This window comes from Pyrgilauda ruficollis, unplaced genomic scaffold, assembly GCF_017590135.1.
Source record: "Pyrgilauda ruficollis isolate IOZ18807 unplaced genomic scaffold, ASM1759013v1 scaffold6, whole genome shotgun sequence".
Lineage (NCBI taxonomy): Eukaryota > Metazoa > Chordata > Aves > Passeriformes > Passeridae > Pyrgilauda > Pyrgilauda ruficollis.
The window spans coordinates 8,306,033-8,332,385 of record NW_024527710.1 but is presented as its reverse complement, the minus strand read 5'-3'; the positions used below and the strand labels follow the sequence as shown (position 1 = coordinate 8,332,385).

General features: G+C 39.0%; 1 protein-coding gene across 1 annotated transcript in view; it reads left to right on the top strand.

Moving 5' to 3' along the window:
- The first annotated feature begins 6,036 nt into the window (after positions 1-6,036).
- ST6GALNAC3 (ST6 N-acetylgalactosaminide alpha-2,6-sialyltransferase 3) overlaps positions 6,037-26,353 on the top strand; it is a 69,036-nt gene continuing 48,719 nt past the window's right edge. The window contains exon 1 of the mRNA XM_041483378.1: positions 6,037-6,458. Coding sequence (XP_041339312.1) covers positions 6,100-6,458 — 359 coding nt within the window. The 5' untranslated portion in view covers positions 6,037-6,099. The remainder of the gene's footprint in view (positions 6,459-26,353) is intronic.

The following is a 26,353-nucleotide window of genomic DNA, read 5'->3' as shown; positions in this document are numbered from 1 at the left end:
CCAGGCACCCGAGACACAAAAGAAAATGGGTTTTATGCAGACTGACTGAGAGTGCACATGCAGGACAGGTCTTCACATCCTTCAGGAAATGCCTTAGGGCAAAACTTTATTCACCTGCCTCTCTCTCAGTGCCCTAAGTCCTTCAGAGGTGGTGACCACCAGTCCTCCAGAGCTCTGCCTCTCCCGGGTGTTTCTGTTGTACTTGAAGCTCTGAATCTGGCAGCTTCCCTCCTTCATTAACCCTCCATGCAGAGGCAGAACAGTTTCTCCTGTTCTTAGTTGCTTCCTGCCACCTTTATATTTTTAAGCCTTTTTTACCAATAGAGCTATCAAAAGTGTTCCAATAGTTTATTATCCCAGAAGAAAATACTAGTGTAGGCTTATTTAAAAGGTGTCACTTTCCATAAAAGTTCAGCTGGAAATCAGGAAAAATGAAAAAAGTGAAAGGGACTGTTTTGTTAATGTGAGCTCCCATTCTTTCACCTTTTCATAATAAAGCAAAATGTTTAATTGGAGGAGCATTTTAACTCTGTTTTAGAAAATTACATAAATACAATTTTTGAAAAATAGAAAGATATTTTGATCAAGCTGGACATGGCTTTTATTCAATTTTAGTAAATTTTGTTTTATAAGATTATCATGAGAGGTGTGGTCTTTGACGTCTCAATTTTTTGCCTTATAATAAAGTAGTGAAAGATACCTAAAATACGTAAGAAGACCTGGTTTTGTTCTTTATAGGTTATATACTTGATTCTTTCTACTCAGGATTTTCTCACGTATATTTGAGGCATTTGGTTTTCGCCTCTTGGTATCGTGAGATGTACTTAATTCTTGCTTAGTTTCAAAGCTGCCTGTATTGTTCCCAGTAGGAGCAGCAAAATCAACAACATTCTGCTGAGCATTTGCTGTGCTGTATCTTGAAGGAGGTAGGAGCTGGCATGGAGTTGTCTGGAGCCGTCTCAAAAGTGAGAAAGATGACACTGCATCACTTTGCACTGTGATTTGTGTTTGGAAGGTTTCAGTTTCTGGTTTGGTTTTTTTTTCCTTTCCATGAGAAAGAAAACTAAAATGTTTCAAAAATACCCTTGCTGGTTGAAAGTTTAGATGGGGTGGGTGACTTTGGCCCACAAGTTTCAACCTCTGCTCAAAGTCCAAGCTTCCTTTGTTTTTCTGTGTTGTTACCATTGACGTGAGGAATCCACAAGATACTTGTTCAGGCAAAGGGCTGGTACAGCCCCTTTAAGGAGCTGTAACAAGAGCTGCAAATCAAACAGTTCTCTAACAACTGGGTCAGTGTATATAGAAAGACTTTCAAATACAGTTATTTATTCAGTCTCCTGCTCTAAGATTAGTCCCATTATGTGCCTCCTATGCACTCCCTTCCAATTCATTCAATTTAAATAAAATCTTTCTCCTAGAACTCTTGTACAGTGACATTCATCTAAATAAAATATCCCAGGCATTTGAGTCTCAGGAACAGTCTTATGAAGAAGCAGATCATATTCTATTTATTTGGAAATATGATGCATGTTGATGTTGGGCTTATCTCAAAATAATGTCAAAATGTTAAAATCTGTATGAAATCTTAACATTAAATTTTATGAAGACAGATGTTTGCTGGGATGTGATACTGAGGGCTAGGACCAAAATAACTCCTGAGGGTAAAAACCCACAATATTGGCATAGGGGGGAATAGGGAACAAACACAAACTCAGGGTAATCAGACCTGTCTTTTTTATAATTTTTATCATTTTTTGCTTGATGTTAGTAATATAATGTAAGTTATATACAGTACTGTACTATTTTGGTAGTGCCTGTTGGGTGAACACACAAATATAATCTTTCTTTTCTTTTAATGTGCTGAATTTTTTCCTAGAGAAGCTTGGTAAGTCTTTTCTCCCAGTCAGAGGTCTGAAGAAATTGAGTAAGCTTAGATAAACCAGCTTGTTTAATCACTGAAACACAGGAAAAATTAAAATACATTTTTTCCTTGTAAAGTAGAGGAAAGCAATAAAAACAATGCCAGACGTTTAATGCCTCTCTTGTACCTTTCATTTCAAAGACCTCAAAAGAACATCAAGAAGAATAAAGGCAAAATCTATTCCCTATTGGCATCATTATAAATGTTGTATCCTCTGAAACTCTAAAGACATCCAAGAAGAGTAGAAGAATAAATGGCAGTGAAATAAAGAAAGTCTCTCTGGAGCTTTGTTCAATCGGCTTTGTTAGAATTCACTCAAATAGGATGATTATAAGAAAAGATCTCATTTGTTTCAACATTAAAGGAGCAAATTAATATGTGGCAAGCTGCTAATAATTGCCTCATTATGTAGTGAATGGGCATTGCGTCCAATTTACAAAATCACAATCATATTGTTAAAGTAACAATTGAGAAAGTTTAGTCGGAGTTTCCTAACTATCTGCGTGATTAGCTGTGGGATTCAGAGTGGAACAGAGTTGGTGGTTGGAGAGAGCTCTCCACCGGTCTATTGTGCTAAGGAGCCACGAGAGAAATTCAGCTTTTCATTAGTGGAAATTCCATCTGCAGAGGACCTGAGCTGGGTTTGGTCCAGCTGAGGAGTGGATCTGGCAGTCTGTGCTGAGACCAGAGCCTGGTGTGTGTCTAGCCTGTCCAGATATTGTTCTGTGGTCAGAGTCCTGGCCTGAGATCATCCCCACATGGACCTCAGCAGATGTACAGGGCTGTGGCTGGGAAACTTGGTGATCCAAGATCTGTGCCATTGGGAAATCTACCCGTAAAAATGGTTCTGTAGCTGGAATTTCAGTCTCCTGGTTTAGACACTGGAAGTGGTGGGGGAGTTGTCAAATTTGGAAAGTAAGCAATTTTCCAAATAATGAAATCCTGTGTGGAAGAGAATCATGTTTTGTGACCTACTTTAGTTGGATTTGCTTGTGACCTTTTCTAATTCTGGCTGATTTTGTTATTTAATGATTTGACCTTTGATTCTGTGAAGCCACTTCAGTGCTAAATGCAAAGATTTAATAACTAGAACTGTTTGATAAGTGACCTTTATTACACAGTTATTTCTCTTTGCTAGAGAAATGGCACTGTTTTGCGAGTTCTAATTCACAGTTTTAATTATCTTTTCTATTGTCTGTAAGCTTGCACAGGAAATGGAAAGGTCAGACATTTCATTTTCTTTACTGATTAAAATATAAGTGTTCCTCAACAGTTACAATGTATGAGTCAGGAAAAAGATGGGACTATTTGTCAGAACCATACCTAGCTGCTCTGTTGAGGTCTTCTACATCCTTCTGGTCAGCAACAAAATGAACAATTTTCTAGCAGCAGTCAGTAATAGCTCAGCCCCCTTGCTGTTTAGAGGTGGGATAAATGTCTAAGTACATGAAAAGAGAAGAAAACCTGAATGGTTCTTAATGTTTTTGTCTTTAACTCGTGTATCTGTGATGCAAGTGAATGAAGATCTTGTGAGAGGTGAACCTTGGCCTGATTTTCAGGGTTCACAGAGGATAAGCAGTAACATAACAAGTTTCAGTGTGGTCCTGCCAGTCTGTTTCAATCCCAGTGCTGCTGGACCATCTCTGCAGATGAGAGGGCAGCCTGGACTGCCTGGCAGACCCATTTCTATTGTATGTGGATAAATGTGTGTCACTGGAACCAGCCTTATCCTCTGTAACACTTAGAAACCAACACCACCAATTGGTGGCCTGTCTTCATATGGGGCTCAGTGAGTGAATATTGATGTGTGTTTTCTCATATGTTGAGGGGGATATGATGCAAAAAGATGATGAAGGCAGTGGATGATTCTGGAGTCAGTGGAGTATCTATCATGGGTGTCAGTCTCCTAACTCTGTCTGGGATCTCTGTTGGGAACTGTGCATATTGGGACATGTAAAATCTCTACATTGTAAATATATTTGTTGTGAGATAGAGCTGGGAGGGGCTTAGCCTCTGACACTGTTCAAAAAGAGCGGATTATATGTTGACCTGGTGTAGGCATGCGGTATTATGAAAGCACTTTATAAATTGGAACAAGATAAATGAATCACAACAAAAGAGCTAGAAAACCAGGGAACACAGTTTCAGGAGTAAGTGTACTCAGCTTATTCAAGCAGAGCAGTTGCATTCAGTGAATAGAAAATGTGCAATGCATTTCTAACTAAGGGGAGGAAATTCAAACAATTCCAAATTTAAGAGAGCAGCTCCATTTTAATGGAGAAAGAAGAATTTAGTGAAAAAAGCAGCTCTGAGGATGAGACAAATTTAAATGGAACCAGATTCTTGACCAAATTGGCTTTTCCTATCTAGCAGTTTCATATTCAGCATTTGTTATTTTGAAAGTTCACCCTGAAAGCTATAAATTAATCTACTGGGTCTGTAACAATTCACTTCATGCTGGAAAATGAGTTATGCTCATGGATTTGTTTAGGTCACCCAGCCATGTCCTCATAATGTATCTTAGAGAGAATTTCTGTAAGTAAGCAGTGAACAGAAAGACTGCTGCGTTCAGCTGCATCTCCTGGGATTTCATCCCTGCTCTCAGAGAGCCATGCAGGACAGCTCTCTGAAACTATACCAGCTATAGGAAATGCGTGGTGTTCTGTAAAGGAAACATTGACAATGCTTTTGCATTCAATCAGGAATCTTTAGCTACTGATTTAGGAAAGAATGTTTTCCTGAACCAGCCACATAATGAAATCAAATCAATCAAAACAGAGAAATCAAAGCTTTGAAATTGTAAAGTTTACTACACAAGTCATGCAGAATGCACCTTAATTCAGTACAATATTTGTCACCCAAAGATGAGACATTTTAGCTCTTACAGTTTGGCTTTCTTAAGATGTTTATCTCTTGTCCTTGCATTATTCTCCCTTATCAAAGAATTCGGTTTTTAGTCAGCAATTGCATCCTAGGGTTATAGTGGTCAAATGTAGGCAGGCTATTCATCTACATCAGCTAAATGAGGTGTGATTTTGAAGAGAAATAACCACAAGTCTGATCAGAAAAGCACCTAGCATCCTGTCAGAGTAAATGTCCAAAGACCATGAAGGGAATTTTTTCTAAAATATACTGAACTGAGGTCACTGGCTCCCAGCTGTGAGCATGACAGAGGATCAAGTCTGTTACTATACAAAAATTGTAGGTTATCTCTGACCTGGATGATCTTGTGTAGGGTTTTTTTGATTGATCTAGTTTTCATTTGATTTCAGTTTTTAACTGAACTCTTTATACAATCCAATTTAAATAGAGGGCATTTCATTTTAGTCTGTAGGTACAAAACAACAGACATTTACTCTTTGACAAATGGAGCATCAGATAGGTCCTTATATCTCTGTTAGATTATTTTTTCTATTTTCCATTCATACTGGAGTAATAGCACCCTAGAACATGGTCACAGAATACTGTCTTTGACTACAGTTTTCTCAGGATTAAGTTCCTAGTTCAGGTATCACCGGTCCCTCTATCTCTCATTTTCCATGGATCATAACCACTCTCTGGAGAGAACAACATACTCCTCCGTCCACATCTTCTTTCCAACTGCAAGATTTTCATACTGTTAGATTGCTTTTTAGAGATACATTTCACGTTTGAACTTCTGTCACAAATTTGGGAACTATTCATTCAGACACAGACACAGTTAATGTACAGTTAAACTTCCAGCATTACTTTTTTCAGTAGGTTTTTTTGTATTGCTGACAACACCTTGTTCAAATAGAAGCTATTGATCTAAATATTGCTTTCCACTATTTCTTTATTTCCTTGTTTTTAAATGAAAAGAGTAACATTTAGAGGGAAAAAAGACATTATTATTTGTATAGTTGAGTTGCAAGGTGGGAACAAAGGCAAAGATTGGAACTGCCTATTTCACTGAAAATGTTTGCATTTGTAGCGGTAGAGTTTTCGAGCAGCTCTGCTAGATGGTGATTGTGGTTTTGTTTTTTTAAAGAGAAGCATTGCTATCCATTTGTTGTACTGTACCTGTTTTTCTTTTTAACTGAATTTTCAGTCTTACATATTTTACAGAGAAAAACTTGCAATGTAAATTATTGCTTCCTGTCTTCCAGCCTCTACAACTTGACTGTGACCTCTGTGCCATTGTTTCAAACTCGGGGCAGATGGCTGGCCAGAGGGTGGGCACTGAGATAGACAAGTCCTCCTGCATATGGAGGATGAACAATGCTCCCACCAAGGGCTATGAGGAAGATGTTGGGAAGAGGACAACCGTAAGAGTGGTCTCTCACACAAGTGTGCCTCTCCTGCTCAAGAATCCCGAGTACTTTTTCAAAGAAACCAACAACACCGTTTATGTGATCTGGGGTCCTTTTCGAAACATGAGGAGGGATGGGAATGGCATTGTGTACAACATGCTGAAGAAAACTGTTGACAGCTACCCAACTGCCAAAATCTACGTGACAACGGAGAAGCGCATGAGTTACTGCGATGCGGTGTTTAAGAGGGAGACGGGAAAGGACCGGTGAGTCTTAAATGTGAGGAACAATTATAATAATGTTTGACAAAAGATAGGTGAGAAAAGTCCATGCAGGATGTCAGCTACTAAATGAGTCCCCAGATATGTTTTTAATGAATTGTTATATGGGTTTGACTGTTATAAGCACTTGATGAGGCAGCAGCTAGGCCCCGTTTACCCCACCTACGCTACCTTCTGTTCATGCCATTGCTGTTGGCGTGAATCCCAAAAATATTGGAAGTCTTCCTGAAATGTTTTCAAAGCTGTGTGTTGTTTTCAGCTCAATTTACTATTGATTAAATTGACATTTTATTTGAAGAGGATAATCCTACACAAACAACATTTCCAAATGCACAACCTCAGGATAATTCTGGATATTGCATTTTCTTCTCTGCTGAGATTCACTGTAGCTTTTCTTCAAACACAGACCTCAGTGTTATGCATTATTTCTGTTTCTTGGTGAAAATGGGTTATCAGACGTACTGGAATAGATTCAGGTTTTTACCAGTATTATGCTGAAATTCTATTTTCTATGCTTGATAATGTGTATTTATGCTACTCAAGTGGGGCTGTAAGAAGTGAAGGTGTGAGGACTGTTTGGGCTAGCATGTTCAAAGCAGAAACTGGACTTGTGGAATTAAGACCACAAATTTCAGGAATTTGTAACCAAGCTGCAAAAATTCTGGTCATCTGTATTTTGGCATGGAAGAGCACCTGTCACACATACTCACCTGAGCTAACTAGAAAGGAGTTTCCAGATCACTGCTGTGCCTTAATATTAATTTTTAAATTTATGCATCATGAATTTGAGGTTGGAAAGGACTGTTGCTATTCTGACCAAATTAAAGATACAGGTTTTCACAAACAGCTTAACATAGTCTGAATTTTTGACTTAGCTTTTGAAGTAGAAAAGCTTGTTATCTCAAACATACTTGTTTCACTATGTTATTAAACTGTCAGAACTTGGTGGCAGTTGATTTTTCCTATTTTTCAAACTGTTGGAGCATAAGGAGGAGCCTGCCCCTGTTCACCAAGTGCACATATTGCTGCTGTGGTTCTGGAGTTGGAGGGGGTTCATATATCTCATAAAGCTATCAAGGTTATCATGTCTTCTTTAGTTTCACTGAGCAAATTGATAACCAGAGGCTAATAAATACACAAGATCCCTTCTTGAAAAATGACCTTCAATAATCCAAGTCATCCTGTTTACATATTAATCAAGCTAAATATGACCACAGGTACGTTATTGTATTGCTGTACATAAATTTGTTTATATTTATGAGTCAGTCAGGTCACAGCGACTTTACATTACTTCATCAAAATCCTTATTGTGAGATTAGACCTTGAAAAAATATCCTCTTTTTCCTATGAAAGAAGGACATCTCATCGTTCAATGTCGAAGTGTCCTTCTCTCCAGCCTAATCCATTCCTCTTCAACAAATTAACACATCTCAGGTTTTTATAGTTACACAATTAGCACGATACAAATGCTTCTTTTCATGTAAAAAACAGATTGAGCTTCTCTCAGAGCTTATAACAAAGTTCTTAAACAACCTAATGTCAAAATGGCCTATGTTCGTTTTTCTTAAGTTTCACATTGCAACAGCAATAAATTTTTGTGAGCCTGTCTCACGTCCCTTCACGTTGTTTGTGCACCTGCGTCCCTTTGACACCAAGGGAAAGCTCACCACTTCTCACAGTGGCAACCTGGTAACATCCTTGTATCTATCTACTGAAACTTTCATTTTTAGTCCTGCTTTTCCACATCAAATACTTAGTGATGTTTTTAACATCATTTTGTGATTTTGTCATGCAGAAACAAGGGAAATGATTGATGCATCACCAGCCAACGCCTTCTGTATTTCAAGAAAACATCTTGCAGTTCCCTAGTAATCGGGGACTTCAGTTTGGAAACTGTTTCATTTTCTGTAACATCTTCAATTTGCAGGACCTGTCTTCTGTTTCTAGGGAGGGTCATGAGACTGTTATGTGGCATTTGTGGAAGCAGTAAATGGAGAGCACAGGAGATTTGTGGGTGATGAAAATACTTTCACACATTGTGCCAGGCTATTACGATGCTGAGACAGACTCGGGTTCCTCAGCCAAATATTCCTTCAGATCCTCAGAGAAACATCAACCCTTGCTTGGAATATTAGATTGAACAGAGGTCTGGTTCGACATGTTTGCAGCAAAAATTCTGGAAGGAAATCAATTTAAACTCATTTTTTAAAATGTACTGAGTGAATTGAAACTACATCTATTTTAGTTTAATCCTAAAATACTGTCTTTCTGTTCAGTGTATGTTATAATGCATAGTAAGATTGCAGCAGATTTCTAGTCTGTCAAGCATTTAATGAGTTTTCTGTTTCTACTCTTTGATGTACAATCTTTTTAGGTAATTAGCGGGACTTTTCAGCAGTTGCATCCTTGTGGTGCTCAAGTTTTTAAAAGATCTAGTGAGAAGCAGCTAACAGGTAGGTGCTGCAGTCACTTTTTTACTGCAGAAAAGCTCTGGTCCTGCAGTGCTGACATGGGAGCTTTATCCCTGACTTCACTGGGTGCAGCTCCAAAATCCACAGCTTTGGTAGTGATGAATGATTTATTACTGATGCATGGAAGGAACAAGAATTGCCTCTGAGTAACTTTGAACAAACAGTGGTTTTTATTTTGCAATGCATTTTTTAATTCTACAGTAGTACAAAATACCCTCTGATATGGGCTGTCCACAGTGGGTAATTAACCTTGCATGAGTGTTAAGAATCTAGGGAACATATGTTCTTTCTGAGAGTATTTGTTAGTGAAGCAGTTGAGTTCAAGGTGGGGAATGCTCATCCACTTTGAATAATTGTTGTACATAAATAATATTCATTACCAGACATTCACAATTTTTCATTAATGCATTTTACTTGGTACTTCCCTAGAGGGAGCATAAAGCTGGCAGCTTCTTCCAATACTTCACTAATGTGCTGGTGTATTATATATATATTTACTCAAGTGAAAGGATTTAAAGAGATATTAGCTAGTTACGAAATGGGCCATCTTTGTATGTACCTCGATCCAGATAAGTGGTTCTAAAGCCATCTATATCTCTGCCATGCAATACAAATATAATGCTATATGATATAATAACATTTAATTGGTAATAACAGAGAAAACTGTAGTCTTCATTAAAGCAGCAAAGCTAATTCTGGTCTGATAAAGTGTACTGAGCATCCCTAAATAGGTTTTAATTAGCTGGCACCAAAGCTTCACCACCCTTAGGGAGGGTAAAATTAATGAAAACCAGCAGCAAATAGATCAATGCTACTGGATGTTCTTGCCTTAGGTGAAGGTGATGAGAAAGAAAGGAGTGTCTTTTAAGGATCATTTAGAAAACAGTCTGTGTTAAAAGTAACTTTCAACAAGCAATGCTACAATAAATCTGTGCTGATATCAGCAAAGCAGTCTGATGTTTCCTGGACTGCAGGAAACTCCCTTTGTGTTTCTACTCCATTTGTGTATCTCGGGCCAGCCCCTGGGCACTGCAGCTCCCAGTGAGGTAGGGCCCAGCCCCACATGCCCCCGGGGGCTGGCAGGGGGCTCAGAGCCCCCTGTCCCCCTGCACAGGGGAGGTGTCCAGCCCCAGCAAACAGCCAGAGCTGATGTGCTGGTGCTGCTCAAAGAACAGCTTAACCACGTGTTTGTAGTCACTCTTCTTGTGAGTAACTGCTGAAAAGAGCCTGCTGGGCTCTGCTGGAGAAATGTGTCCTGAGCTCCTAAAATTCCCAGTAAGAGATGTGAGGTGGTGTTTGGAAACCCAGCCGGTTTGGTAGACAGAGGACTTTCCACATGCACTGTCTTAACTCTGACAGTGCTCATCCCATACCCAATCAGTTCAATTCAACAACATTTTGTAAAGATTATTAGCTACACAGACGTCTTCAGGAGGCAGGTTCACTGAGCCACATTTGCAGTCAAATTACTGTTTCTGAAAGACTTCTGTCAATACCTTGGACAATTCTGAAGAAACAAAATTGCTTTTGTGCTTCTTTTCCAGAAGTTCTTAGTTTCCTCAGTTCGTGCCAGATGGTGCTATGTGTTAGGTTGTGAGAAAGCTGTTTTATCATTCAAGGCAGAAAGATGTATCATTCTGATCGCTGACTTCTGCATCAAGATTCAAAATTTGGGGTTGTGTTTGAGCTGCCATTTTACTCAGCTCTGCTCACTAATTATTTATTACTTCGGTGATATATGAGATCTATATTATATCTCTGTCATTTAGAGCTAGCAAATTACATTCATCTAACGTTTGGATTGACACTGTTAAGACAACTGCAGTCATCACAGCTTCACCTCAGCTAATATGTGGTTTTTCATGTGTCTGACTAATCTGCATGAAGCTATAGTCTTGTAAAAATGTTATTGAAATGAATAAATGAAATTGCATTCTCTGAGGTTCAAGTAGCTGCAGGTTCTATTGTTTGGTGATATTCTCTGTGAATTGAGGCAGTAAAGCTGTCAGTGTCCAGAATATCAGAGTTTTGTGCTGTGTTTCTGGTTGTTGACTTGAATGAAATACTATAGGAATGATATTTTCATTTTTGGACTTGCTTTCATATATATATTTTCTCTATCATATATGATAGTTTCTCTATCAAAGTTATTCGGAGGAAATATAAAAGATTAGCTAGTGTTGCTTAAAATTCGCAGAAAGCAGTTCTTCCTTGGGAAGCTGTGAACACTGACACTGAGTTTGGCTCAGAGAGTTAAATTCTGGCACTTGGGAAGTATGTCCCATCAGCACTTTGTATTAAAGTAATTTAAAAAAAAGAAATTTCTGGAAGATGAGTAAAAGTTAATTTCATTTTTAATAGAAAATGAGCAGAGTTAGGGAATATCAGTGTCTTTAAATTACAGAACTTTAGGAATAAAAGGATGAAAAAACTGATTCAGACTGACAGAGGAAATGTGTAATGCCTTTTGGAACTTCTTTAAGGACAAAGATTAACTGTAGTTTACAGTTTGCTGGAGTCTTTATCATGGTGATGTAATATCTGCTGCTGCACCAGTAAAGTCAGCAAAAGGTTCTCAACTGCCCATGAGCATCTCAGCAACCCCAAAAATACATGTTTGATACAGTGACTGTTTTTCAAGTACTTGACAGTGGATCTTGAACTATTGCCTGGTACTTCCATTCTTTCTTTTTATAAAGTAATTCCTTCAAAAAATGCTAATGGATTTGTCCATCTTAATTCATAAAGGGTTTAAATAGTTTCATTGTCAGTCAAGACTGCTTTATTACCTGAAAAAACAAGGGTCTAAAGCATGAAACCTTAATGAAATAAATAGATTTTTCATTATAAAACACTTAAAACCTCAACATCTATTGCTGTTTGTGGTCAATCACCAGATGGTTAACAACTGTTTGGGGCTTTATATCCACTCTTCCATTTCCTGGTAAAACACCAGTTGTTCCTGAGTGTTCTGCATTTATTCCCTGCAGCCCATTAGTAACTGCATTTATATTCTTTATGAAGATTTTCCTAATTAAGATGAACACTTTTCTCTATTAGGCAGATGGAACTCAATAGAAGAAGTCCATTCTTTATTAACATGCCAGTAAATGCTGCTCAAAGCGCCAGCACTTCCTAGGAACACAGCTCCTACTACATTACACTAATTACACAGTAAAGTGAAACTTTATTAAAAAATATCAATATTAGCTATTATTTTGTGATAAAGCTGTGGCTGCATATAGATTGGTGTGAGCTTAGAGACCTATTGATTCTGCAGTGGTTGCTGACTCTAGCCATGGAGTTGTTCCTTTTTAATTAATGATTAAAGACAAAGAATATATAATCAGGATCTATGCTATCATTGTGCATTTTCACATGTTCTTTGAATTTATCCATCTGTGTCTTCTAATTTATCAAATCTTCTTTAAGTGCCACGGGATCTGTTTTCTACTTCTGATGAACTGTATGTTAAGTCTTTACACAGTGTTTGGTGTAGCCCTGTGCACACCTTTTCCATCCTGCGCTTTAAATACTCTGCAGCTTTTATTGTTATGAGAGAATTGCTGGTACCTCTCAGAAGGAACTGTGCATATGGATGGGATTCTGGATTCAGTCCTTGAGGGTCCCTTCCAACTCAGCATATCCTGTGATTCTGTGATTCTCACATGCCATGAACGTCCACCTTTGGAAAGGATGATGTAAGTCAGTGACTCATGCTGGCAATCCTGGTAGCATCCTGGATTGCAGGGCTTCCAGTTTTGCTGCTGGTGGTGAGAATATTTTATGGTTGCAAAGGAAAAAAGTATTGGAGAGAAAAATTAGCAGAAGCATAGATTTTGAATGAAGCCTTTGGTGTTCATCTTCCATAGTTCAACGTTTTTCACTTCTCAGATCACAGTGTATAAGACAGATATTGATGTTCCTAAAGGAGCTTAAAATTTTGAAGGAATAGAAATATTTTTTTAAAAATCTAGACTTAAAAAAAAAAAAAAGATAAATCAAACTATTTATTAAAATTCAGCCTTGCTGCCAGGTGTAGTAATTGTCTTGAAAAACACAGAGTGACTACCATTGAAGTCTATACTTATTACCTGTTGTCACACAGCAATTCTTTTCTAAGAGATATTAAACAAATTGGAAGATAAATATAATGTTGCTATTGCTTAAGTGTGATACCTCTTGGTTACTGTTAACTGTGGGGTTTCTAATGGAAGCTCCCTAAAGAGCTCTGAGCTGAATTTATAGTGCTAAGTAAAATAAAATACTGCAATCAAACTGCATGAGATGCACTGGGAGGTTTGTGCTGCAGAGCCGCTGCTCAAGTGAGGATAGCAACTTTATGAGACAGGGAATAAGACTCTACAATAATTTCTTGCTTTGGATAGAGAAGAGTTTCTGTACATCTATCCACCCACTAGCTAGTCAAATTTATTGAAACTACTTTTATAAGAAAAGGTGTATAAGAACTCTGATACATATCTCACAGAATGGTATTTAGAAGAGATTGTCATCTCAAAGCTTTGTACAAGAAAACAACACAGCAAAAGAAAATCTCTTTGAAAGTAGAAAAAGTTTAGCCTGAACTTATGTTCAAGTATTTTATCTTAAAATGTAGAAAGATTAGTAAACAAATTCTGCATGGGAAATTTAATTAGTAAGAAGTCAAGCCTGTGTGAGACCTCACAGGTAGGAGAAAAACTAAGGGGAATGGGAATTTTTGTGACTCACTATGTTAATTTAGAACTTATTGCTTGTGCACATCTTCAATATGCATTTTTACCCAGATGAAAACAAAGCAGATGTTCTACATTTTTTTTATTTCTGTGTCTGTTATCCCACATAAAGAATTTAGGCTGCAATTTCAGGACAGTGAAACTGTTCAAATCTGTGGATCTATAGCACATGCCTTTGAAGGTGACTCAGGATTCATAGCAGGGCGTCTTGGGGAGCCTGATGTGCTATTGGGATATGCTACAGCCTGTGTTTAGAAACAATCACTCCTACACAGTTCCCGTGATGCTCAACTTCTCTGAGCTTTTAACCATGAGGCAACTCTGCATTTAAAGAGTGACGTGCACAAGAGCATCATGTACAATTTTTCTCAGAGATTCACATCTTCAGAAGTTCTGGAACTTTCAACAGTCTGGAAAAAACATAACACTGAGTGGGGATTTATTATGAATCTTCAATCTTATGTCTTCACACAGTTTGTGTGAAGTCTCAGATATTGACCAGCATGGGGCTTAGTTTGTGTTTGAAGAGAAATAATTTTTAATACAGATGTTCAAAGATTCATCTGTTCTATTTTCAGGATTTTGTAAGCAGTTCCTGATTGTGAGAGCATTCAGTACAGCTGGGACCACATACCAGAGACACTACTTAGAACCTGAGCAGCCCTGTCTGGTGCATTAGGATTCAGTAAACATGCAATGCAATTGCAGTAGAAGAAAAGGCTTTTAACTGCTCATATTTGTTCTTTACAAGTTTCTTGTTGGTATCCCATCCTTAAATTTAGAGACTTCTTTTTCTTTGTTTTTTTGGGTTTTTTATTTAAATTAAGTCGTCCCAGCATGCATATCCTCTCTGCTCTAGTCCTGCAGGTTACAGAAAGGGGGCATAAACTCCCTGTCTAATAACATTCCCTACATGATTCATTAAAACTTTCAGAGCACAGAATTTTCTGCAAAGCTTTAAAAATTGCTGCAGATGATGTCACTAGTGTAGAAAAAGTCAGAGAAAGGAAAGAGTTAGCAGATGAAATTCTAAAAAACAAACAGCATGCTTTTATCTTAACAATAAAAACAAAGATAAATGTCAGAAATATGTGCTCTGTGTTCAGTTTGCTCTCCATATGTTTCAGAATTTTTCTTGAATAAATTCATTAGATTTTCTAGTACTTCTGTCTCCAAAAGGTGTCCTAAATATTTTCTATAAGAACATTTCTGAAAAATGTTGCAGGTATCGCTTAAGTCTCAAAATGCCTTTGTGAGACAAAAGATATTTGTCCCCTTTTTACAGCCTGACTGCTCTGAGAGAAAAGGACACTAGGGGAAAGCAGAAACTATTGCTGTGCAGAAATTCATGCCCATAGGGCTTTTTGAATATTGTATGCTTACTATAAAGGCATTTCAATCTCATACAGTCCTAATTCGGGGTTGGAATGGTTGGGAAGTGCAGTGTGGAACAAATTTCTGCTGCCCTATAACCTGTTTTCAGCCAAACATGGTAATGTTACCACATTTCCTTCCATATGAAATCTGCAGTAGTCTCTTGACATTTTAAAATCAATCAAAATATCAGGAAAAGAAAATAATCTAAAGAGTATATGCAAAGCAGTATTCCTGTGAAAGAAGAGTTTTCAAGTATTTTTTTCATGTATTATTTCATCTATTATCAATATTCTCTGTCCATGCATTTCGGCATTCTTTACACACCTTTCTAGCCCTTTAGGAAATGTGACTAGTGCTGGTCATGTGTAGATTTTTCTTTTATCAAGGGAGAATTTTGTCTTTGCCAGAGCTCAGTGGTTGTGGATTTTCGCTCGCTCTGTTTGTGCTGCTCTGATTTTATATAAGTGATGACACTGTTGAAATATGTTTTGTATTTGGGAGAAGAAGCAAGCAGTGGTCCTTAACTCCTTGAGGCTAATTTCATGGTCTGAAATTGCCTTTACCTCCCCTTCCAAGAATGCACAGTGTTGAGGAGAGTTGGATTTCGCCTTCACCGTACAGAATGTGCCAGGGATTCTCAGCTGCAGTGACATCCCATCCCTTCGCACTCCTAGAGTGTGAGTCTTGCTCATGGAGTGCCTTTTGGATATGAAACTTCGTTTAACTTTGCAAAGGACATCCCCAGGGTATCCTCAAGCTTTATGTACTGCTTAGATCTGTCCAATCACTTCCTGCCAAGCTGCACTGCTTTGCTTGGTTAGAAGGAAGGCAATGAATGGGGGAGTAGCTAAAGCCAGTTCAGTATCTATCAGTGGGAAACACAGGATTTCAGGCACTATTTCTGGATATGGTTTAGGATGGTACTTGGAAATCATACATTGAGGGAAGGCTTATTCCAGTTTCCCTTCCAAGCTCCTAATTTTGGATCACTGGTAGTTTTCCATTGTTTTTGAAATAATCACCACTGGTGTCATAGAAATTTGACCTGTTTCAGGGTAGCACAAGCAAGAGAAGCTCCACATGTTTTCCTTAAACTTCTTTGGTCTGCATTCTGAGACTGGCAAGTAATAGAAACATTTTCTTCATTATTACTTTACATTTTTCCTTGGGGCTCTCATATGATTTCAAAACCATGGTCATCATTACTCTGAAACTGTGGCATTAATACATTGGTCTTTGTGGGTGGATTATAATATGAAGTTTCAAAGTAATTGCCCACTAATATGAGAGGTGGATGTATAGTATTCTATTGCTCATAATACAACCATTAAAATAACAATTATGTGATAATGAAAGGACTCATTATGCTTTAGTTTATCTTTGCATAAAGTTAATAGCTAATGAAAACAGGAAAGATTATATCTAATTACATTTTACATTACTTTTGCACTTCCCATAAAGAGAAAATTTTGCCCAGAATTGTAGCTTGGCGTGCCTCGGTACTAAGTCTGTGTCCACTCTCCATGTGCTTCAAATTACTGTTTTAAGACCAATAGTTGCATGGTCTTCTTTATCAAATGCTACACATAGTCTTCACAAAGAACATTTTGAAAATAAGTTATCAGAGGGAGTCAAATTTGCAACATGGCTATGGTGAACATAAATTTAAAAATACATTTAGTTTTTCAGGTTTGAAGCATTAGAAAAATGAAGGCAGCTTGACGCCAAATCAGTCAGTAGAATCTTGTCTCTCTTTGGGTGAATGAGAAATGTCAAACAGGTACATCACCTACCATCTGTGGCAATTTTGATTCAGTATTGTGTGCAATACTGAATCAAAGTATTGGCAGGCAGGTGAGCAAGTTTCTTTTCTATTGTGTCCAGGGGAGGAATATGCAAGAACAAATAGCAAAACTGGGCTATGGCATGGATAGAGAAATCTCTCATTTTGTGTGTTAGGATACTAAGCTCTGAGTGAAGAATGTTTGGTTCAGGAATGCATAGATAGAGGTCCCAAGTTATCTTAATGGAAAGAAGGCTAATTAGAATGAAGACATTTTGGTGTTTTTATATACAGATCATACTACTCTGATTTTTAAAGATGCAGCAAGATTGTCCTCTACTTTTCAATATTTTGCATATTTTTAAACATAGGTTTTTTTGTATGTTACCTTTAAATGCCAAATTCATGGAGATGGGAGTTATATAATCTAATCCATTTCACTCCAGAACAGAATTAAGATATTAATTAAACAGGTACAAAGTATAATTGTATTGCTTTTACTAGGTATTATAAGAAATTACATGAATAGAAAATCTCTTTGGTATAATTGCATGATATTTAATTAATTTATGTTCCAGTGAGCTCAGTGGTGGGCTGAGTTTGTGAGCCACAGTGTGCATAGTTTTAGGGTGTTCAGAGTGTTTTAGGGTTACTGTCTGAGGCTCTGTTTGAATGCCAGAACAGCTCAGTACATACTAAGGCACACCTTGTCTGTGAGTCTTGAGGCCTGGTCCCAAAAAATTTTAATTTTCAAGCCTTCTCTTACACCTGTTTCAGACTCTTCCATTTGGATTAGCTAACTCAAATCAGAAACTGTAATGTTGTTGCTGTGTTTTGCTCACAAACTCTTCTCTGTGCTTCTCTTACGCCTTCTGATTGCAGAATCACAGGATTGTTGGCGTTGGGAGGCTGACCTGGAGATCATCCTGTCCAGCCCCCTTGCCAAGGCAGGGGCACCAGAGCAGGTTATACAGCAACGCGCCCACATGCGTTTGCACTGTCTCTGGTGATGGAGGCTCCACGACTTCCCTGGGCAGCTGTTCCAGTGCTCTGCCACGCACAGTCTAAAAAGCTCGTTCCTCATGTTAATGTGAAACTTCTTTTGTCTCAGTTTATGGCCATTGCTCCTTCCTCTGTCCTGTTGCAGGGCTCCACTGAAAAAGAGTCGCCCACCTTTGAGATATTTACATTGTTAATGAGATCCCCTCTCAGCGTGCTCTTGTCCAGACTAAACGGGCCCAGTTCCCCCAGTCTCTCCTCACAAGAGAGATGCTCCAGACCCCTCATCATCTCTGTGACCTCTGATGGACCTTCTCCAGCAGCTCCTTGTCTTTCTTATGCTGAGGGGGCCAGAACTGGTGACAGTATTTTTGATGTGCCTCACTAGGGCTAAGGAGAGGGGGAGGATCATCACTCTCAACCTGCTGGCTGCACTCTTCCCGCTGGGGTACTTATTTCTCTATTACATGTTCCTTTCTTTTCTTTAAATATTTTTTCCTTTTCTGTAATTTTTACGGATATTTTGGACATTTTTTCCTCTTTTATTTCTGCCTCGTTGTTTGTAACTATGTCATCCATACAGCTTTCTTCTTTCAGCCTTTTGTCCTTTTATTGTAAAACATATTGCCTTGAACACACCTCCAATTTTCAATACAATCTCTTTTAAAACAGCTCACAGACCTGCAAGGTATCTGATGAAGAGCAGCTTTTCCCTCTGTGCCCTTGCCCTTGCCCTTGTGCTTCCTCATTCACTTGAATCCTGGTGCAGAGCACCTGAAATCTGCAGGTCTAGAACTGCAGATCTCAACTCAGTACATCCAGTTCTTAAAACAAACCCAAAATATCACAGTGGGGCGTAAAAGCTGTGCGTGATTATTTATTGATGATTGTTGGTTACAGGAATTAAAACAGCAGGGAGCTCAGATTTTGATCAGAAACAAGTGATTTTTCTGTCCACTTTTTATTGTAAAATGTGAACATAATATAAAGCCATTGCGCTCCTGCTGTTAAATGCTAAGCCCTGGCCTGACCTGCTGTATGAACGGTGCATGTTCCCTGTCACACAGGTATGTAGCTCTGTATATGTGAGCATTGATTAAGGCTTAAAGCCGTTATAAGGCAATTTTTATGTATGTGAATATAGGAGCTTTCACAACTGCTCTCAAGTGTGCCAGCCACCCAGCACAGTGTGAACTCCAAGTGAAAAGCAAAGGGATCTGGGGCTGGGCAGCCTTTCTGTGGGCTCCCAGCACAGGAGTGTTCACACAGAGTCTCTATTCATGTGCTGGCAATGAGCAGAGTGCATGTGCTTTGCTTTTTGTAAGCACTTTTCTGTTATAAATGTACAAGATAGCCAGCCTGGCAGTGACTTTTAGGTCGATAGTTATAATTTATTTGCTTTTAGTTTTTGTAACATCACCAACTGCTAAGGGAATTGATGCTTAATACATTTCTAAATAAGTAAAACAAAAGTATAAATAAATGATGCCTGGTTTATTAGTCCAGGTGTTTTCAGCATTGCTGAAAGTGGTTTGATGACAGCACCAGCACTAGCAGTGGAAAAAAACCTTGATTTCACAGTGATTATTATCATTATAATAAACCATAATTGAAAGATTACAAAATTGATTCTTTTAAAAATTAATGTTGCATGAGTGAGCAGGCTCTGTGGCATTCAGATTTTTTTCAGTGTTACTTGGAATGAAAGTGGCTTATTTTATTTCCTGGCAGAAAACTGCTGATTTTCAAACAATCACATTAGAGAAAACAGTCCCAGAGGGTTACAGGAGGCAACAGACCTGTGTCATTAGGCTTTACCCTTTCCTGATGGGTTCGGAGAAGAGCCAGAAACAAAAGAAAGTTGCATTCATTATTGAGAGAGCCTTGGGAAAATCTGTTTGGCCAAGCAATTTTGCATGAAACGACTGAGGAAATATTTGACTGCAAAGAACATAAACTCCTTCCATCAATATGCAATTTTCTGCATCCATTTGTCCAAGTGATTATTAAGAACAGTTTCTAAATTTGCAGTGCTTTACAACTTCAAAGGGCTGTGAAAGCATCACCTAGTTAAATGGATGGAAGTGTTTTTTAATAAATAAAAAAAGAGACCAAAGTCAGTTGTAAGACAGGTTTAAAGTGCAAAGTGTTGAAAACCGCAGGAAACCTGAGGACCTGCAATACCAATCATCTACTCCAATCAGGAACGTGGAAACCACAAATTTATCTTTGATGATTTCCTGTAAATATGCCCTTTGAGGACAGATTGCCCTGCCCAGTCTTGTGGAAAATGCTCAGAGTTACAGCTCTTCTCACTGCAACATATGGATCTCAGCAAGCTCTGCTTCTCCATTTCCGAAGTCATTCTTCAGAAGGAAAAGTCTCAGCAAAAATGTAGTGCTGCAAAAATGCTGGTTAGCATCCTTCAAGCCTGGTCAGTCTGACTGGAAAACATCTCTCTGAGTTGTTCTTTTTCTTGGCCATTTTCTTCAGCAAGGTATGCCCCATTTTCCAGACCTGTTGTCCTAGTGGAAATGGCTTTATTGATGTTTTCATTCACTTCAGGATGTCTCATATTTCCCTAGGACACTGCAGTGTAAATACTTTCCCCCCAGATATGTAGCAGTGTGTGCTGAGGCTGGGAAAGGTGCGTTTGGGTGTCTCTGAGTGCCCCAGGGACACTCTGTCCAAAGGACCACACCTGCAGTGTGACAGCACAGTCAGGGTGGCTGTTCAGCGTGCTGGGGTCACTGTGCAGATGGGGGGGGGGTCTGGTCTTTCTTTCCTGCCACCTCTCTGTGACACTTCACTCCTGGTGTTGTGTTTCTGGGTCTGAACATCTGGAATCTGGGCTGCAGCCAGCAATGTTGCATCCCATTAGCTTGGGATTTCCAGTCAGTGCCACATCTCATATTTATGACACAGACATCAATGAAGCCCAAGAAATTGAGGTTAGATGTGGCTTATTGTTTCCCCATATATATCCTGAAGAGAGAACATGCTATTCCATTTTAAAGCTGATGTTTATGCACCATTTCACATGGTCCCGATAGTTTGCAGTCTCTGAAGAAGTTTTCTATGCTTGAATTTACAGTAGCCATATAATCTACCACATTTGGTGTGTATGCTCTTCTTGATGACAACCTCCTACTGGCCCTATGTAATGTTTTATTAAATAGAGGGACAGTTCCCAAGTCCATCTTTCTTTCCAAGATTGAAGTCAGTGTTAGGTTTCATTAATATTATTTAGGATTTCATAGCGCGTATCATCCACAGACCTTAAAGCACTGCAGGATGTTAAATCAGCTTTAATTTTCCCATTTTCCTGATTGTAAAACTCATGCAGGGAGTCATTTGTCAAGTTGCACAGAGGTATCATCCTGCAACTCTGTGGCAGAGCTATGAAAGTACCTTTCATTCAGGGTTCCCAGTTGTCTCTGATGCGCTACCCTGACATTCAGAAGGCACAAGTCTTTATTCTTACCTGGGCAAGGTCATGCTTAACTGGGAGGGAGTCCTGGGTGACCAAGTGATGACCAAGTGCATTTTTATAGGCAGAAAGAAAGAACTGGGATTTCTTAAAAGAATTCACTAGAAATTCTATGTTTCCTAAAATTTTGTATGACTAGACCTAGCTGTTGTGTCTTGGCCTCTGTGCAAAGATAGGCTCGTATTGCTCAGCAGAGCCTTGTTTAAAGATAACACATTGCAGGAGGGAGGGGTGATCATTAGTTTTAGGAAGGAATATTACAAGACATGTTGGAGCATTCCATATTCAAGAGTTGCTTTCCTGCCACCTCCCAGCAGTTAACATTGCCCATCAAAGAAAATTGCTAAATAGCTCTGCTACATCATTCTTCATTTGCATTAGAAATGGCTCTAAGCAATAACAGGATTACAGCCAAAAAGTGCCAGCACTTTATCATTCATTTATTTGATTTAACATATAGAGGTACCTATTTGAAACAGCATTTACTTTTCTTGAGCTCATCATAAAACCCACTCTGAATGGAAGTGTTTAAGGTAATGACGACTCCGATTAATTCTCTTAGAACAGCATGACTGGAATCAGATACACTACTTCTCTTTTCATTAGACATTTCTGAGCTGCTATGAGTGATCTTATAGCATGAGAGGAAAGAAATTAGCTGTACAAATCCCCATGTAAATAATCCACAACAGGCTGCAATTCTTCTTACTCAGTCTGGTGAACTGTAAGCTCGGAAGCCTTTTTGGTGGTGCCCACATGGCATTAATAGAACCTGATGCAAACTTTTTGTTTTAAAAAAGGCAGAAAAGCCATTCTTGCTGTGTGCTGCAGATTTCTCTTCACCTGCACTGTGAATTGAGTGGTGTTACAGCTTTCTCAGCCAGACATTACCACCTTATTCCCCTCCTCTCACTGCCACCAAATCCCTGTAAATCCAAGCTTGGCCTGAACAGCAGATCTTTAATCTGTTTTTCAACATGCACATCCCCCACCAAAGTCAGGAGGTCAGACGTTGTGTTGCACTTTTGTTCACAGGCAGGATTGATACATGGGATGCTGCATCAGGAACTCTCTTCTAAGCCAGAAAGATGTTTCAATTCCTTCTAGGAAATTTGAGAGCTGCCAGATAAGTTTTGCCAGTGTTTTATTCCTGTTTACATTTTTTGATCATCAGTAACTACTATTTGTTATCAATGGACATGGCACAAGTATAGGGAAAAATATTTTCCAAAGCACCTCCCTGACCAATTAGCCTGTATTACATCTGAAAATGAAACAGTTCCCTGAGTAATTTAGGCATCTTGATTTTTTTTTTCCCATCCAATTCTCATTTTCTTCTGAAAGCAGAACTGGAAACACTATTGTAGGATGATTACATTAGTTAAGAAGCAGAGATTTTCTGGTAAAATTTTCTAAATTTCTTGTGCTGTTTTTCCTGAACAGGATTATGAAGTTCCGTATGATTGCTGGTGTTGCAGGTGTCTTAGCATTATAACATGGTAGTAGTAGTAGTAACTAAAAGAAAGGAGTGGGTAGGAAGGCAGAGTGATAGAGAATCTCAGTGAAAAATTTTCTGAGAAAATACTGTCTAAAGTCAGAGTTACAAAGTGCATGCTTTTCTACTGAGGCCCAAACCTATTGGTTTCAAATTAAACGTTCACACAAAAGTTATATCTGCTGTGCCTAATCTGCAGTAATTGATTCTTCTAATTCCTAGAGGAGCCCTCTCCACTTAAAGTACAATTGAACTCCACATTACCCTAAAATGTTAGTTTAAGAAGTTGTATCAGCCTAGCACTGCACAGTACCAAGTGAGCTGCAGGTGCATGCAGAAACTTCAGACCCTTTTCACTTCTTTGTTTCATGCCCTTTGAATGCTAAACAGTTGGATCAGCAGCCTTTCCCACCCTGTATTTCACTCATGCTTTCATTTCTTACATGTCTGTGCCTGGCAACAGAAGAGGAGAATTCAAAATGGTATGGTGTGTTTTCATTCAGACTGGCTTATGGGCTGGGTTTTCTTTTCTGCTTTCTCATCTGATTCTAAAAAAATCACCTGTAATCACATGTAATATCAAGGTTAATAGAACAGCCTGATCTTGATTATTGCTTGAATAAATTTTCAAGAGAAAGTTAGAATTCTGCTGAACCATTACCTTATCTATCAAAGGAAAATGTATTTTTTAGACATCTTCTGTGTGGAAGAGTATATGGAGATAAGTTGTATCTTATCATGTGATCTGAACCATTATGGATTATAGAAGTACTGGCCTTCCAGAATGAGTTTTTAACATTTTTAGTGGAGATAAATTTAGTCATCAGTTCTACAAAAGTCTGGCTGTAACTAACAAACTGTGTGTATCTGTATTTGTAATGACTGTTTTGATAGTTTCACATATCAGTTCAATAAAACATCTTCCACTCAGGGGAGGCATTTGGGCAGGAATATCTCATGACATCCTTGCCATTCCCATTACCATCACTACACACTTAAGAGTAATATATGTTTTAAAAATTGATTGAGTGTTTATTTACAACACAGATCATAGGACATGTTTTTTTAATGGTGAGAAAGTCCCAATGAAGCATTCTGTGATCTGTAGCATTGATTTGAGTTCTTTGATTTTAATGCTACAGAATACAGTCATAAAACTTTTAGACCCTTAATGTCATAGGGTGCAGCTTCCTGACACAGAATGCTTATGTAAAAGGCAGTAGCTACTGCAGGTAAGAGCTGATGAAAACCAAAGGCTTGCATTAAACATAGCTAACTAAATGAATTTGAATTCTTAACACATTAAATATAAAATCTGGAGAAGTTTATTGAAGTGACATAAGTATGAGATGAAAAATCTCTAATGCAGGTAGACTTTCAGTGTGTCACTTTGGAAGTGTGGAGGGTACACGTTTGGTTTAGAGAGTTTACTCACCTCCCTTCAGGCAGTTTCCAGCAAGCATCCCTAAAAGGTATTTTTCTGAGAGTCATCTGAAGATGGGTGAAGCAAATTTTCCACGCCTTCTCAGTTGACTAAAGATGGTCTAGATGAGTCACCTAGACATTTAGCTCTTGGTTAGTGAAGGAAGGTGAGGTAAATAGAGGTTGAATATCTTGTTATGTGTTGTATCATCTAACAGGTATTTGCTGTTGTACTTAGTTGAAGGTTCTGGTAAAGGTATGACAGAGGCAATTTGTTCTTACCACAGCAGAAAGTTCAAATGCTTTGTCAATACTCTTTTCAGCCTGGTTGCCCTCCTGGTTCTTAAGAATTTCTTGTTTCTAGCAACACAAAACTAGGTCTGAAATTTAATTCCACCCTGGGTCAGAGGTAAAAGGTGACAGGGAAAAACGAGTGAGAGAGGTACCAAAAAAGAAGTTCTGCCAGATAGCAAGTGTTGGAATAGCTGTGAAGTATTTTTCCATAGATCCAGTTACAGTGAACAATATTGGGAAGCTTTTAATTGTTATACAGAAGTCCTACAACCATCCAAGGTGTATTAGAGTTCACTTGAATATAGAAAAGTCTTGACATTTCTCACTGTAGTGAGATTACTGTCCAAAGTTACCTGGAATCCTTCCAGTGCAAAAATTGAGTTTAGAAAAGGCTGAAATTGCTTTGTTCTTGTTCTGTATGACTAAACCCAGATGGAACAGTCAAGACAACAGAATTGTGGACTTGAGTGTGTGTGTGGTTGGCAGTTCTAGTTGGCTGCCTTTTCTTATGGATTTCATTCCTCCCATTGGCACATTAACACTTGGTCTTCTAAGTTCTTAGAACATTGTTTGGACACAGACTGTTTTTCACTGAATTTTCATTATCTTTTTTAAGGGAAGGTGAAAAGCTAATTATTAGTGGCAATGCCTTTTCTTTGTTACAGGTGTCTGCACTGAGAGGCATTTGTTTAGGAACACACATTGTAAGCCTTTAGCACGCCAGCAGGTTGGTAATTTGGCACTATTGGTGGGGACAGAGCTTACTTTCTCTGTGGCACTCTCTGCTGGCATTGTAATCTCACCCTCTGGGACATGCAGAGCTGCAGCTGGGTCAGACTTGCCCAGGGACTGGGTGTGACTGCTGAACACTTCCCCATGTTTCCCCATGAGATGAGGGATAAAGGGCAGAGCAGTGAACCCCCTAGAGGAAATGATAGAAGGGAAACTCTTTTTGTAAAGGAGTAAGATACCATAAGCTGGTGCTGGGCTGTGTTTACTGTGCCTGTGCACACCTGTGTCTCTGTGACTAACCTTTTTTGGCGTCTGCTGTCCGGGAGTAAATTACCTTTCCCGTCGGTCGTGAGCAGTTTTTACTTCTGGATGTTGCTGTTCCAAATGTTTCCTGCTGCTGTTAACAAGAGTGCTCCCACTGGCCAGGCTGGGGCCTCAGGAAAGGCAGTAAATCCTTGTGATGTTGCTGCCTTGGGCCCCACATGCCCCATGCCCTCCCCAGGGCTGGGGCAGCTGCCCCACACTGCTGGGGTTCTTGGATCTCCATCACCTTCCCCTGCCTTGCAGGCTGTCAGGTGCTGCCACAGTGGTAGGATACCTGAATGGAGAGGATCCAGCTCTGGCAGGCTGTTCTTCATGGTTCCAGCTGTTCACAGCTGCTCTGTGGCTGATTGAAAAGGCATTTACTCCCCTCATGTGAATAACCTTGAGGGATCAGAAAGTCAGTTGTGCGGAGCACCTACAGTCAGTGCCAGATGTGTGTCTGGGAGCCACTGCAAAGGCGACTGACATTTGGAAGAGCTTCTTGATGGTGGTTTAGGGACTGGCAGGTGGCTACAGCAACTCAGGAGAATTTATTGCTGGTGAGGGGGGTGCAGAGGTTACTTAGCACACAACTACTGGCATTTAAAAGCTCTTTTTGCACCTCCTTTTCAGAGCAACACTGAGCATACATCCCCTGTAGTTTTCAGTCTGTTAGTTCATCTGTGAATGAAGTAAATGTTACATTAATTGTAGTTCATTAGTTCCATCTGGTGCCAGGGTGGGGAATGGAGACCCTTTCTTACCTCACAAAACATTC